A 15769-nucleotide genomic window follows, 5' to 3' on the forward strand; every position below is an offset into this window, starting at 1 on the left:
TGTAGATGACATCGCCGAAGTCGAGGATCGGTAGGATAGTCAGTTTTACTAGGGTAAGCTTGGCGGCGTGAGTGAAGGAGGCTTTGTTGCGGAATAGAAAGCCAATTCTTGATTTGATTTTCGATTGGAGATGTTTGATATGAGTCTGGAAGGAGAGTTTGCAGTCGAGCCAGACACCTAGGTACTTATAGATGTCCACATATTCAAGGTCGGAACCATCCAGGGTGGTGATGCTAGTCGGGCGTGCGGGTGCAGGCAGCGATCGGTTGAAAAGCATGCATTTGGTTTTACTAGCGTTTAAGAGCAGTTGGAGGCCAAAGAAGGAGTGTTGTATGGCATTGAAGCTCGTTTGGAGGTTATGGGGACGAAGATCATAATTTTTGGAGAAATGTCCTCTGGTCTGATGAAACAAATATAGAACTGTTTGGCCATAATGACCATTGTTATGTTTGGAGGAAAAGGGGGATGATTGCAAGCAAAAGAACACCTCCCAACTGTGAAGCACGGGGGTGGCAGCATCATGTTGTGGGGGTGCTTTGCTGCAGGAGGGACTGGTGCACTTCACAAAATAGATGGCATCATGAGGTAGGAAAATTACGTGGATATATTGAAGAAACATCTCAAGACATCAGTCAGGAAGTTAAAGCTTGGTCACAAATGGGTCTTCCAAATGGACAATGACCCCAAGCATACTTCCAAAGTTGTGGCAAAATGACTTAAGGACAACAAAGTCAAGGTATTGGAGTGGCCATCACAAAGCACGGACCTCAATCCCATATAAAATTTGTGGGCAGAACTGAAAACCTTGTGCAAGCAAGGAGGCCTACAAACCTGACTCAGTTACACCAGCTCTGTCAGGAGGAATGGGCCAACATTCCCCCAACTTATTGTGGGAAGCTTGTGGAAGGCTACGCAAAACTTTTGACCCAAGTTAAACAATTTAAAGGCAATGCTACCAAATACTAATTGAGTGTATGTAAACTTCTGAATCACTGGGAATAAAAACTGTAATACATAATTATCTCTACTATTATTCTGACATTTCACATTCTTAAAATAAAGTGGTGATCCTAACTGCCCTTAGACAGGGAATTTTTATGAGGATTACATGTCAGGAATTGTGAAAAACTGAGTTTAAATGTATTTGGCTAAGGTGTATGTAAACTTCCAACTTCAACTGTACATTTAAAGAATCCTGTGGCCACGGTCAAAAGTAGTAGTCTACATAGGGAATTGGATGGGATTTGAGCTGTGCCCCCAGACTTACCTCAGTCTTCCATTTGTCCCACACAGCCAGGAAGACCTCAAAGAGCTCATCCAGCTCTCTCTCTGAATCATTAGGCTTGTTGTGGACAGGGATCATAGCCAGGTCCTTCAGCACTACAAATGCAGTATGGTTTATGGTTTATCAAATAATTCCGCCAGATTCTGGGAACTTCTATTCAAATAATTTTATACATGCCTAAAGAACATGGTAGTACCTTGGTGTGCATAGACTTCTTTTCAACATCATTCAGTGTAACAGTGATGAAACATGGAATCGAAAAAACAAACTACCTGAGGTGAACATGCAGGCCAATCATGATAAAATGGTGAATCCCCATTGATAAATCAACCTGAGTTTATTATTTTACTGTATATATAATGTTGTGAATGTCTCAACAACAGGTTAAAAGTGTGACCAACCTGTACTGCGAGGCCTAAAGTGCAGAAAATATGGCTCTCTGAAGAAAGCATCCATATCATCGACTTGGTTGTCTTCAAACTAGTAGCAGTCAGCCAGATCATCCCTTACAATATGTGAAAAAGTTATGTTACATTTTCAGTCATAATTTTGCCGTGAATCATATGACATTACGACAAAACTAGTATTGGTTATAATTTTTTTTATAATCATTGCCTGTAAAGTAACAGGAACTGTTCCTTATGTCTAGTCGTTCCCAAGCGGATGCTGAGTTTCAGGGCGTAGTGATCTGTTGTGTTGACTCTGTGGTACAGTATACATGGAGGCTGAGGGGATTAAAGCAACTCAAAATGATTGAGTTACAGAGAAAGTGAGTTGTTCTTTTAATGTTATGTGCCATCATATATTCAACTCAATAGGAAAGGTGAGGTTGAATATAAACCTGATTAACAGCAATGTCACCAGTGTAACTCTCTCGGGAAGCAGATAGCGGATGCCCCCCTTACATCCACCACCTCCAGAACCACTATAATGTCATAACGAGACACAATCTACAAAACAGAGACTTATAGGCCCAGCTAGTGTGAACCCTGTAGGTATTTAGTGGGTGTGGGGATCTCCCTTTATGGTTTGGTGACTTACAGCCTTTCAAGCAGCTATCATGTGAAATTATCTTGTTTTCTTCTGTAGTCATGAGTACCTTAGCTGTCAGCCAAGATAAAACACATTATGGTATTGTAACGATTGTAACTAAACATGTGTTATAAGAAAGCCACTCCTTGAGCTGTGGCTTATTCCACTACTGCGGTTGAGCCTTATAATACTAACTCCAAATGACGACTAATGTCTTCTTATAGTAAGAATACTGCCAACAGATTCATTGAAATGGTTCTAGAAATATTTTTTGTTGTCAAAAAATTAAATATTGTGTTTGATATTTTCTCCATTTACAGAACCCTGTCAGGTATGAATGCATAAACAAATGTTTAACTTCACAGGTGTTGGGCATCTGGATCAGTAACGTTATCCAGTCCAAATCTCCTGATGTTAAAGGATGCAACCTTCATAACCCCTCAGACAGAGAGAGAACCCAAGTGTTAAACATATACAAGGCATATATTTACAACACATTAGTGAGTTAACTGTAACTGATTCATTTATTTATTTTTGTCTTTTTTTTTCTCACTTTTATTTAACCAGGTAGGCTAGTTGAGAACAAGTTCTCATTTGCAACTGCGACCTGGCCAAGATAAAGCATAGCAGTGTGAACAGACAACACTGGCCTCCCTACACTGGCTTCCTGTCAAGGCAAGGGCTGATTTCAAGGTTTTACTGCTAACCTACAAAGCATTACATGGGCTTGCTCCTACCTATCTCTCTGATTTAGTCCTGCCGTACATACCTACACAAGACGCAGGCCTCCTAATTGTCCCTAGAATTTCTAAGTAAACAGCTGGAGGCAGGGCTTTCTCCTATAGAGCTCCATTTTTATGGAATGGTCTGCCTACCCATGTAAGAGACGCAAACTCGGTCTCAACCTTTAAGTCTTTACTGAAGACTCATCTCTTCAGTGGGTCATATGATTGAGTGTAGTCTGGCCCAGGAGTGGGAAGGTGAACGGAAAGGCTCTGGAGCAAGGAACCACCCTTGCTGTCTCTGTCTGGCCGGTTCCCCTCTTTCCACTGGGATTCTCTGCCTCTAACTCTATTACAGGGGCTGAGTCACTGGCTTACTGGGGCTCTTTCATACCGTCCCTGGGAGGGGTGCGTCACCTGAGTGGGTTGAGTCACTGATGTGATCTTCCTGTCTGGGTTGGCGCCCCCCCCTTGGGTTGTGCCGTGGCAGAGATCTTTGTGGGCTATACTCGGCCTTGTCTCAGGATGGTAAGTTGGTGTTTGAAGATATCCCTGGTGGGGGGGCTGTGCTTTAGCAAAGTGGGTGGGGTTATATCCTTCCTGTTTGGCCCTGTCTGGTGGTGTCCTCGGATGGGGCCCCCGTGTCTCCTGACCCCTCCTGTCTCAGCCTCAAGTATTTATGCTGCAGTAGTTTATGTGTCGGGGGCTAGGGTCAGTTTGTTATATCTGGAGTACTTCTCCTGTCCTATTCGGTGTCCTGTGTGAATTTAAGTGTGCTCTCTCTAATTCTCTCTTTCTCTCTTTCTCTCTTTCTTTCTCTCGGAGGACCTGAGCCCTAGGACCATGCCTCAGGACTACCTGACATGATGACTCCTTGCTGTCCCCAGTCCACCTGGCCGTGCTGCTGTTCCAGTTTCAACTGTTCTGCCTTATTATTATTGGACCATGCTGGTCATTTATGAACATTTGAACATCTTGGCCATGTTCTATTATAATCTCCGCCCGGCACAGCCAGAAGAGGACTGGCCACCCCACATAGCCTGGTTCCTCTCTAGGTTTCTTCCTAGGTTTTGGCCTTTCTAGGGAGTTTTTCCTAGCCACCGTGCTTCTACACCTGCATTGCTTGCTGTTTGGGGTTTTAGGCTGGGTTTCTGTACAGCACTTTGAGATATCAGCTGATGTCCGAAGGGCTATAGAAATAAATTGATTTGATTTGATTTTTAAAATATATGTATATATTTAAAATATTGTAATACTTAAAAAATATTAAAAATGTCCTGTGTGAGAGGTATTTGTCATTTTTAATTGGGCAAAATCACACAATCCAATATCTCTCTCTCTCTCTCTCTCTCTCTCTCACACGCACACGAACACACACGCACACACACACATGCAGATCCCCCTATACACACACATATAAATAACATGGCAAACATCCTCATCGACACACCTGTATGAGATGTGTAGATAATAGAGATAGGATCAGTCTCATACTGCTACAGTTCAAGTATCAAATGAGAGCAGTGCTCAAAACCAAACCACACGGTTGGTTGTAGACAATCCAGTTATATCTCTGTTACTCTATCTGTGGAACTGTGATGATTGATTAATCTGCCTTCACACCTGGGCAAACCTGACAACCACCTGGCAGCCACCTGACAGTGCAGTGTCGTCACCCATTAGATGGGGAGGGCCAACCGATAATCATCATTGTAGTCACAGCTGAATGACAGTGAATAGAAGTGTCTGCCTGCAGGCTGACAGACCAGTTAGTTGTTTATATCCTACCTCAGAGCTGCCTATTTGTCAACTATAGAGAGCACCGTATGTGTCACAAGCAGCCAATGTTGATTCAAAATGTGTCGTTTTGTAGGTCTTATGTACACTCTTAGAAAAAAGGGTTCCGAAATGGTTCTTCGGCTGTCCCCATAGGAGAACCCTTTTTGATTTCCAGGTGAACCATTCTGAGTTCCATGTAGATCCTTCTGTGGAAATGGTTCTATATTGAACCCAAAAGGTTTCTACCTGGAACCAAAAAGGGACAGCCCAAGTACCCTTCAAGGTTCTCGATAGCATTTGATTTGTCACACCCTGACCATAGTTTGCTTTGTATGTTCTATGTTTTGTTTGGTCAGGGTGTGATCTGAGTGGGCATTCTTTGTTGGATGTCTTGTTTGTCTGTTTCTGTGTTTGGGCCTGATATGGTTCTCAATCAGAGGCAGGTGTTAGTCATTGTCTCTGATTGGGAGCCATATTTAGGTAGCCTGTTTTGTGGGTGATTGTTCCTGTCTTTGTGTTTGTTGCACCAGATAGGGCTGTTTTTGTTTTTTCATGTGTCTTGTTTTGTAGATTGTTCTATTTTCATCTTTATTAAAGATGTACAAAAATAACCACGCTGCATTTTGGTCTGCCTCTCCTTCCCAGGAAGAATCCCGTGACATGATTGACCAGATTTACCTGAATGTTTTGTGCTGTGGTCCAAGTTTTGATATGCAAAGTCTTGTTTTGGCTATAAATATTTACATGTCACGTTTCTAATCTTTTGGAGAAACACATGTGAACACATTTAAGGTCAGTTATCCTTTTTTACCAATTTTGGGATATGGTTTGGATTTGAAGTTCTACTCACAACAAAGCTGTCTGGCAATGTACCATTCCTATTGTTACTTCTTTATTTGTATGCTGACCTCTAGGGTCACAATTTTATACCAACACCATTTACAGTCCTTCAATTACTGTCATATATGGCTGTTTAAGACCTGCAACACCAGGGGATGAACTTTCTGGTCAATCAATGATTTTAATTTATAAATAAAGGAATAAAGAACCCAAAGAGGTGAGATGCTGGCTAACTGTCACACTCTCATAACTGGACAAGCTGACTTGGAGAACATAAAAGACATACATCGTTACCTCTTAGATGGCACCAGTAGTTAAAGAGAATTATTAAGTTAAATATAAAGGCCAGTGTAAAGTCTTGTTATTAAAAAAACAAAGTCTTAAAGGCTGGCTGATACAGCACATCACATTCCCTCTAAGGTGTTTTTTGACCTTTGAGTGTTCATGTGGTAGAGGTAAAACCACAAGTCTTGGTTCCATAAAGCACGTCAGGAGAACAGGTATCCAGGTACACCATGTCTGTAACAGAGGGTGAAGGGGCTTAAAATAGGTATGTACAGTATGCATCTGACTGGTTCTTCCACATTGAGAAGTGACATACCTTCACCACCTCTTTCTCGCCCACACATACATACACCCACACACAGACACAGGCTACACTGGCCCTACCCTGGCCCTTCTATATAAGGGGATGAATTTGTTAACGGTAACACACCTCAGCAACTCCAGCCTCAGTCTGCAACCATCCCAGCTGTAATACATTCACACAACGGAACCATGAGCATAAGGACAAAGAATCGCACTGGGACAAGCCCTAATTACATGAGAGACTTCAGCAGCATGTCCTTGGGCTCCAGAAATGGCCCCAGGACCAGCAGCAGCGGCCTCTACATGGGAGGCTCCATCACGGCCGTGACCATCAACCAGAGCCTGCTGGCACCCATCAACCTGGATATCGACCCCAAAATCCAGGCTGTCCGCACCCATGAGATGAACCAGATCAAGGGTCTCAACAACCGCTTTGCCACTTTTATTGATAAGGTACCGTATAAATCGTTTTTTGCCACTTGCTGTTTTTTGTCTTTTGTTTGTGTGAATGTTCAACTCAAGTGAAAAATACTGGAAAAAATAGTAAAAGTCGGAGTTATTGTGGTAAATCCAGAAAATGCATGAAAAGCATTAAAAATGAGTGAGGTGGATTGCATCACATCTTCTTAATAACGGCATTCTTAATAATAATAATAAGAGGAATATGGTTGTGATGATGGTAATGACACTCCAATCTACAGTCATGACCAAAAGTTTTGAGAATGACACAATGTCACGCACGCCCTGAACTTAGTTATCTTTGTTTTCTTTATTATTTTGGTTAGGTCAGGGTGTGACGAGGGTGGTATGTGTGTTTTTACTTGTCTAGGGTTTTTGTATACCTATGGGGTTTTGGTATGTCTAGGTAAATGTAGGTCTATGGTGGGGTTAGGGTTATTGGTTCCCAATCAGAGGCAGCTGTTTATCGTTGTCTTTGATTGTGGATTCTAATTTAGGTTGCCATTTCCCATTTTGGTTTTGTGGGTTATTGTCTATGTGTAGTTGTCTGTCAGCACTCGTGGTATATAGCTTCGTGGTCATTTGTTTAATGTTTTTCCTTCATTAAAAGAAGAATGTATGCTTATCACGCTGCCCCTTGGTCTCATCAATATGATGAACGAAACACACAAATATTAATTTTCACAAAGTCTGCTGCCTCAGTTTGTATGATGGCAATTTGCATATACTCCAGAATGTTATGAAGAGTGATCAGATGAATTGCAATTAATTGCAAAGTCCCTCTTTGCCATGCAAATGAACTGAATCACCCAAAAACATTTCCACTGCATTTCAGCCCTGCCACAAAAGAACCAGCTGACATCATGTCAGTGATTCTCTCGTTAACACAGGTGTGAGTATTGACGAGGACAGGCTGGAGATCATTCTGTCATGCGGATTGGGTTCGAATAACAGACTGGAAGCTTCACAAGGAGGTGGTGCTTGTAATCATTGTTCTTCCTCTGTCAAACATGGTTACCCGCAAGGAACACATGCTGTCATCATTGCTTGGCACAAAAGGGGCTTCACAGGCAAGGATATTGCTGCCAGTAAGATTGCACCTAAATCAACCATTTATTGGATCATCAAGAACTTCAAGGAGAGCGGTTCAATTGTTGTGAAGAAGGCTTCAGGACGCTACCATCAGTCCTGCTTCATGCCAACAGTAAAGCATCCTGAGACCATTCATATGTGGGGTCGCTTCTCAGCCAAGGGAGTGGGCTCACTCACAATTTTGCCTAAGAACACAACAATGAATAAAGAATGGTACCAACACATCCTCTGAGATCAACTTCTCCCAACCATCCAGGAACAGTTTGGTGAAGAACAATGCCTTTTCCAGCATGATGGAGCACCTTGCCATAAGGCAAAAGTTATAACTAAGTGGCTCGGGGAACAAAACATTGATATTTTGGGTCCATGGCCAGGAAACTCCCCAGACCTTAATCCCATTGAGAACTTGTGGTCAATCCTCAAGAGGCAGGTGGACAAACAAACCCACAAATTCTGACAAACTGCAAGCATTGATTATGGGCTGCCATCAGTCAGGATGTGGCTCAGAAGTTAATTGACAGCATGCCAGGGCGGATTGCAGAGGTCTTGAAAAAGAAGGGTCAACACTGCAAATATTGACTCTTTGCATGAACTTCATGTAATTGTCAAAAGCCTTTGACATGTAATGAAATGCTTGTAATTATACTTCAATATTCCATAGTAACATCTGACAAAAATATCTAAAGACACTGAAGCAGCGAACTTTGTGGAAATTAATATTTGTGTCATTCTCAACTTTTGGCCACGACTGTACATAATTAGAGAACCAATCTTGTATAGTCAATAACAGGCTGAAGACATTGTTTCCTCCTCTTGGAGTGTTTAACCCTAGAAGCACCTCTCCCTCTGGGCACTGTTTCAACGTTTGTGTGTGCGTGTGTGTGTGTGTGTACGTGCCTGCGTGTGTGCCAAACATGACGTGTGGACTGAGGAGTCCAAACATCTATAATAACAAATCAATTATTAATGTGTGTGTCACAGGTGCAACACTTGGAGCAGCAGAACAAGATGCTGGAGACCAAGTGGAGGCTGATGCAGGACCAGACAACTGGCCCCTCCAACATGGAACCCATGTTCCAGACCTGCATCAAAAACCTGCAGAGACAGCTGGACCAGATCAACAATGACAAGGACCGGTTGGATATGGAGAACAGGAACATGCACCATAATGTGGAAGACTTAAAATCAAAGTAAAGACACAGTGACGATAGTCTGTTTGGAGATCTGTTTGTGCGTTAGCCAACTCCTCTGTCATGTTTGTTGTCATGCAAGACATGCATGTTGAACTTTGACAAGCGCCTGCATAATGCAGCTCTTCGGGGCCAGAGTTGGTCTCCCCTGTTATAGAGACCCTAACCCTATTCTATTGCTTTGGCCTGTTCCAGGTATGAAGATGAGATCAGCAAGAGGAACACAGCAGATCATGACTTTGTCCTGCTGAAAAAGGTATGCAACTGAATAACATTCAGTGAAGAATAGTCTCACAAATGTATTGTATAGATAAAGTATAGCCAGAGTCCCATTCTGATCTAATCTTACTAATCTGCCGTGGGTGGAAGATTAATAATAGTTAGTGAAAATAGGCAAATCATCAAAGGTGTATTACAAATGTGCCTTTTATGTTCAGTAAAGCTTGAGTATTTTCAATGTTGTGAAAGATGTAGCTACAACTAGCTATGTAAACAAGAGTCAGTAATGCAAACATCCCCATATAAACAGGAAAAAAGGGTCTATGACGTGTTATGTGAGGCCGCATCGGGTGGGAATGTTTCTCAGTGTCACAGCTGTTGACTGTCTTCTGATGTCCTGTAGGATGTGGACGCTGGTTACCTGTCCAAGGTGGCTCTGGAGGACAGGTTGGCTGGGCTGGAAGAGGAGGTAAACTTCTTGAAGGTCTTGTATGATCAGGTAAGGCAGTGCTAAATCACACATATATATTTTTGATGCCCCTATAGTCAAAGATGCCAATACCATAGAGATGACAGAAATGACATTGTTTCTTTCATGACAGGAGCTGGGTGAGCTGCAGTCTGACGTGAAGGACACCTCTGTGGTGGTTCAGATGGACAACTCCCGGGGCCTGGACATGAACCAGATCATAGCTGACGTCAAGGCCCAGTACGAAGACATCGCTGCTCGCAGTCGGGAGCAGGCCGAGAGCTGGTACAAGACCAAGGTGAGGTCAGGGGTTAGAGAATGAGTCAATCTTAAGGGTTCATGCCTAACGGAGCAGTACAGCAGGTTAAACAATAATTCGTAAAATAAACCTGTCGTCTCTGCCCACATCAGGTTGAAAGTTTGGCCGGCCAAGCTGGCCAGGCTGCAGAGGAGCTGCGCAACACCAAGGCTGAGATCGCCGAGCTGAACCGACTCATCAGCCGCCAGCAGAACGAGATCCTGGCTGTCAAGGGACAGGTGAGCATCGCACCTGACTGGAAGGAGTAATGAAGAATTCTATAATTGAAGACTGTTTTAATCATAGAATATAGTGTCAGACTTGATAGAACACCACCTTATAATTGAGGAGTACTGTATGTCCAAACTTGGTGCCAGACTGATTTCTGCTTTGGCCAACTTCTCATTATCTACGATTTGGCACAGCACCAATGTGGCATTGTTGATCGCAAAAACAATGTTACACTCTCAGACTAAAATACCAATATATCTTTGTCTGGGAGAACAAAGACACATTTTAGAATGGAGCAATCAAGACGTATGCCGATGGCTGCACATGTCTCCGCTCACTGGGAATAATTACACCTACACAAATGGAGGACAGATGATGACAGTGTTTATGCATACCTGAACTACATAGGCCTACGTTATGCATACAATAATGTATTTCTGGGCTATAATGAAAACCTAATAACTGTAAAAATGACCCATGATAACAGTGTGGAGAAAACCACGCTTATTTTTTCTGTTTCAAATTTCTTCTGATACATTTTCCCCCTTAACCCTTTAGAAGGCCAACCTGGAGAGACAGATAACCCAGACGGAGGAACATGGGGAGATTGTCGTAAAGGATGCCAGGGCTCTAATCAAGGACCTGGAGGTAGCTATGCAGAGAGCCAAGCAGGACATGGCCTGCCAGATCAGGGAGTACCAGGACCTAATGAACGTCAAGCTGGCCTTGGACATCGAGATTTCCACCTACAGGAAACTGCTGGAGGGCGAGGAGACCAAGTAAGGAGATTATGAAACTCTGAGGGACTCAAAGTTCCACTATGACCAGCTCCTCTGCATAGACAGATTCCCGAAATCCATGATGCAGAGAAAATTATGTGTGTATAGCTGTATGATGTTTTCTTATTCTCTCTTCCTCTTCCGTCCACAGATTTGGACAACAATCAATCACCAACATTTCTACCACAAAGCCTTGTAAGTTCTATCACCCTAATCTACTAGACGCTCCTGACAGAATTATTATCTCTAAAGTTAACATTATTCTCCTCTCACATTCCTTTACCTTCGAACCTTGTTTTACGAAGGCTTATACTATTGATAGGATTTAGGGATCGAAAACAGGTGTGGTGATTGGCAGGAAGAGGGATAAGGGAATCTTGATGGTGACATGAGCCTTTGTAATAACAACCTGCATCCTCCTCTTTTCCCCCCAGACACCATGCCAGAGACCAGCTACCAGCAGCCCACCCGATCTTCTGCTGTCTTCATCAAAATGGTGGAAACCACTGACTCCTCCAGATCGTACCACTGAAAAACAAAATGTTGCTGAGATGCAACATGACTCGGAGGTCATTTTCAGAAGGGGCTACAGTTTCCATAACAATCCGTAGCACTCATAATATATTCATAGCAGCCTATTGATGCAGAGAGCATTATGAGACTAGAGCCCATTGGCTGTGATATTTACCATACTATGAATATTTATAAGACAATATCACCCAAGAATTTGCATCAAGTAAAGTGTTACTGTTACTTTATACGATGGCATTGTTGAATACTTGTTTTTGATTGGCTCGAAGGGCATTCTAGAACGTGCACTGTTTTCCTATAACGCATGGTGTATTTCCACGGTAGAATTCAATGGCTATAGTTGATTCTTACATGTTCTATGTTTGAGCTGCTCTTGAAAGCAAAGTCGAATTGAAAACATCATTGCCATTGAATTCGAAGATAGGACTGGTGATTTAGTTAACCAAACAGACTTGCAAGTTTAGCTATCATGGCAACTATTGTAGCTATCTAGTGAACTTGCTAGCTTCTTCAGTGGATGTTGAAAACATTCCTACCGGCAAATTAACTAATTTCTATCGGCAATTATGTTAAATTATAGTCATGGTATAAAATGGATAATCAACGCTGGGCTCTTTTCGTTTTCTGGACACTAATGCAACTCTGTGTGAGGTCAGTTCCATTCTGCTGGCATGTAGTGGAACACAACGTGTCGTTAATTGTTTTCCATAGAACGCATAGAGCCCCTCGTTGATTATCCCTTACATATACTTCATCATGCTACATCAGAGAAATGATCTGTCAACCAGACCTCACAGAACCACTTTATTTGTTATGCTCTACTATAAACTGCATTGAGCTTAGATTAGCCTAGAATTGTTTTCTTTACTTCTATTAAAATGGTTTAATGATGCAATATCATGTACCAAGATGTTCAGACACAAATAGACTCATAATGGGGACCACATGCAATCGTTTGACTCATTTTTCACTTCTGACAGATTATTGACTAGACTACACATCCGCATTTTCTACATTCTCTTCATTCCAACCTCCACAAAGTACCAGATGTTGTGTGATGGTTATCATGACAATACCTTCCTATAAGGAAGTGATCCACCCAAATCATTTACGTTCCTGGATCCTTTCACAGCATTATAAGGCTGCGTTGAGATGACCCAGGCCCAGCTCAGTTAATCCCTACCATTGTGACAGAGTTGTCATAATGCTTCAGAAAATGTATATTACACCAGGGGTGTTGGTAGACACAATGTAAGTAACCTAATTTATGTCCCTCTAACTGTCATCTGCTGATCATACAGCTGTTGTATGCATTACTCATGTACCTATGAACCAGATCTATACTATTAACACTGAGCCGGTGTGCCCTGGGAGGAAGTCCACTGTGTGCAGCTCATCCTGCACTAACATAAATAACATGAGCATATCTACTTCTGCTAAGCGTCCAGTAAAGCAATAAGTAAGCATCCCAGAAAAGTGCTCAAAATGGCCCACATTAACATATGTAGTTTAAGAAACAAGGTTGATGAAATCAATAATTTGCTAGAAACAGATGACACTCATACTCTCATATCTCTGAAACTCACTTAGATAGTACCTTTGACACAGAGGTAGCAAAACAAGGTTATAAAATGTACAGAAAAGATCAAGGTGTTGTTTATATTCAGAACCACATTCCTGTAAAGATTAGAGAGGATCTGATGTTAAATACTCTTGAAGTAATATGGCTACAGGTTCATCTGCCTCACCTAAAGCCCATTCTGGGGGGAAGCTGCTATAGACCAAGTGTTAACAGTCAGTATCTGGATAATGTGAGAAATGCTTGACAATGTATGTGATATCAACAGATGTATATTTTCATTTTGATTTAAATATTGACTGGCTTTCATCAAGCTGCCAACTCAATAAAAAACTTCAAACTGTAACCAGTGCCTGCAATCTGGTTCAGGTTATCAGTCAACCTGCCAGGGTAGTTACAAACAGCACATGAATGAATCATCAACATGTATTGATCACATCTTCACTAATGCTGCAGAAATTAGCTTGAAAGCAGTATCCAGAACCATCGGATGTAGTTATCACAATATAGTAGCCATATCTAGGAAAACCAAAGTTCCAAAGGCTGGGCCTAATATAGTGTATAAGAGGTCATAGGAATCATTACAAAATGTATTGTATGTTGATGTAAATAATATTTGTTGGTCTGTGGTGTGTAATGAGGAGCAAACAGTTTGAAGCATTTCAAATGATGAAAGACAAGCATTGTAATTTTGAATTTTGAGTGTGGAAGAGGTGAAAAAAATATTGTCTGTCAATAATGACAAGCCTTGGATGGAATATTTCTGAGGATAATAGAGGACGATATTGCCACTCCTATTTGCCATATTATCAATGTAAGTAAACCTACTAGAAAGCTTGTGCCCCCAGGCTTGAAGGGGAACAAAAGTCATTCCGCTACCTAAGAATAGTAAAGCCCCCTTTACAGGCTCAAATAGACGACCAATCAGCATGTTACCAACCCTTAGTAAACTTTTGGAAAAGATGGTGTTTGACCAGATACAATGCTATTTTAAAGTAAACAAATTGACAACAAACTTTCAGCAAGCTTATATGGAAGGAGATTCAACAAGCACACACTTAAACAAATGACTGATGATTGGCTGAGAGAATTTTGTGATAAATAGATTGTGGGGGCTGTTGACATTATCGATCATAGTCTGCTGGTGGAAAAAATTATGTGTTATGGCTTTACACCCCCTGCTATATTGTGGATAAAGAGTTACCTGTCTAACAGGACACAGAGGGTGTTCTTATTGGAAGCCTCTCCAACATAAGTAGGTAGAATCAGGAATTCCCCAGGGCCCATTACTATTTAAATTTTTACTAATGACATGCCACTGGCTTTGAGTAAAGCTTTGAGTAAAGTGTTGAGTAAAGCTGTGTATGCAGATGACTCAACACTATACATGTCAGCTACTAAAGTGACTTAAACACTTAACAAAGAGTTGCAGTTTGCTTCAGAGTGGGTCACAAGGAATAAGTTAGTCCTAAATATTTCTACATCTCAAAGCATTGTATTTAGGACAAATAATTCACTAATCCCTAAACCTCAATTAAATATTGTAATAAATAATGTGTAAATTGAGCAAGTTGAGGTGACTAAACTGCTTGGAGTAACCCTGAATTGTAAACTGTCATGGTCAAAACATATGATACAACAGTAGCTAAAATGGGGAGAAGTATGTCCCTAATAAAGTGCTACTCTACCTTCTTTACAGCAGTATCAACAAGGCAGGTCCTACAGGCCCTAGTTTTGTTGCACCTGGACTACTGTTCAATCGTGTGGTCAGGTGCCACAAAAAGGGAAAATTGCAATTGGCTCAGAACAGGGCAGCACTGCTGGCCGTTTGGATGTACACATAGAGCTAATATTAATAATATGCATGTCGATCTCTCCTGGCTCAAAGTGGAGGAGAGATTTACTTCATCACTACTTGTTTTTATGAGAGGTATCGACATGTTGAATGCAACAAGCTGCCTGTTTCAACTACTGGCGCACAACTCGGACACCCATGCATACCCCACAAGACATGCCACAAGAGGTCTCTTCACAGTCCTCAAGTCCAGAACAGATTATGGGAGGCGCAGAGTACTAAATAGAACCAGGACTACATGAAACTCTATTCCACATCAAGTAACTGATGCAAGCAGTAAAGTTAGATTAAAAAAAAAACAGATAAAAATACACTTTATGGAACAGCGGGGACTGTGAAGCAACACAAACATAGGCACAGACACACACACACACACACGATAACATACACACTATACACACATGTACACATGGATTTTGTACTGTAAACGTGGTAGTGGTGGAGTAGGGTACACAGTGTGTTGTGAAATCTGTGAATGTATTGAAATGGCAGTAGCTAATAGGGATCCATAATAAATACAAATACACATTTTCACACTCAGCAGACCTGAAACCAGACAATGAGAGAGAGAGTGAGAAGAGAGAGAAAGAGAGAACAAAACAAAATAGGTTTATGTTTTCATAATAGTTTTCTTGTGTATAATTTGGAACAATAAGTGAAAGACATCAACTGGGTTTGTAGGTATAACCAAAATAAATTGTGGTCATGGGGCAGGTGAGAGTGGGCTTATATAACAGCACATTCAGATATCAATGACTTGGGCTTATTCACTTGATGCAAATAACAGCACATTCAGATAGCAACATCTTGTGAATAATAAT

The 15769-nt window shown here is 41.6% G+C and overlaps 1 protein-coding gene across 1 annotated transcript; it reads left to right on the forward strand.

The window, feature by feature from the left end:
• The first annotated feature begins 6349 nt into the window (after positions 1-6349).
• Positions 6350-12460, forward strand: LOC118371423 (intermediate filament protein ON3-like). Its single transcript, XM_035756842.2, has 9 exons — positions 6350-6699; positions 8779-8987; positions 9183-9243; positions 9610-9705; positions 9809-9973; positions 10087-10212; positions 10763-10983; positions 11135-11178; positions 11418-12460. The coding sequence occupies exons 1-9, from the start codon at positions 6436-6438 to the stop codon at positions 11513-11515; spliced, it is 1284 nt and encodes a 427-aa protein (XP_035612735.1). The 5' UTR covers positions 6350-6435; the 3' UTR covers positions 11516-12460.
• Positions 12461-15769: the final 3309 nt, after the last annotated feature.

This window comes from Oncorhynchus keta, chromosome 27, assembly GCF_023373465.1.
Source record: "Oncorhynchus keta strain PuntledgeMale-10-30-2019 chromosome 27, Oket_V2, whole genome shotgun sequence".
Taxonomy (NCBI): domain Eukaryota; kingdom Metazoa; phylum Chordata; class Actinopteri; order Salmoniformes; family Salmonidae; genus Oncorhynchus; species Oncorhynchus keta.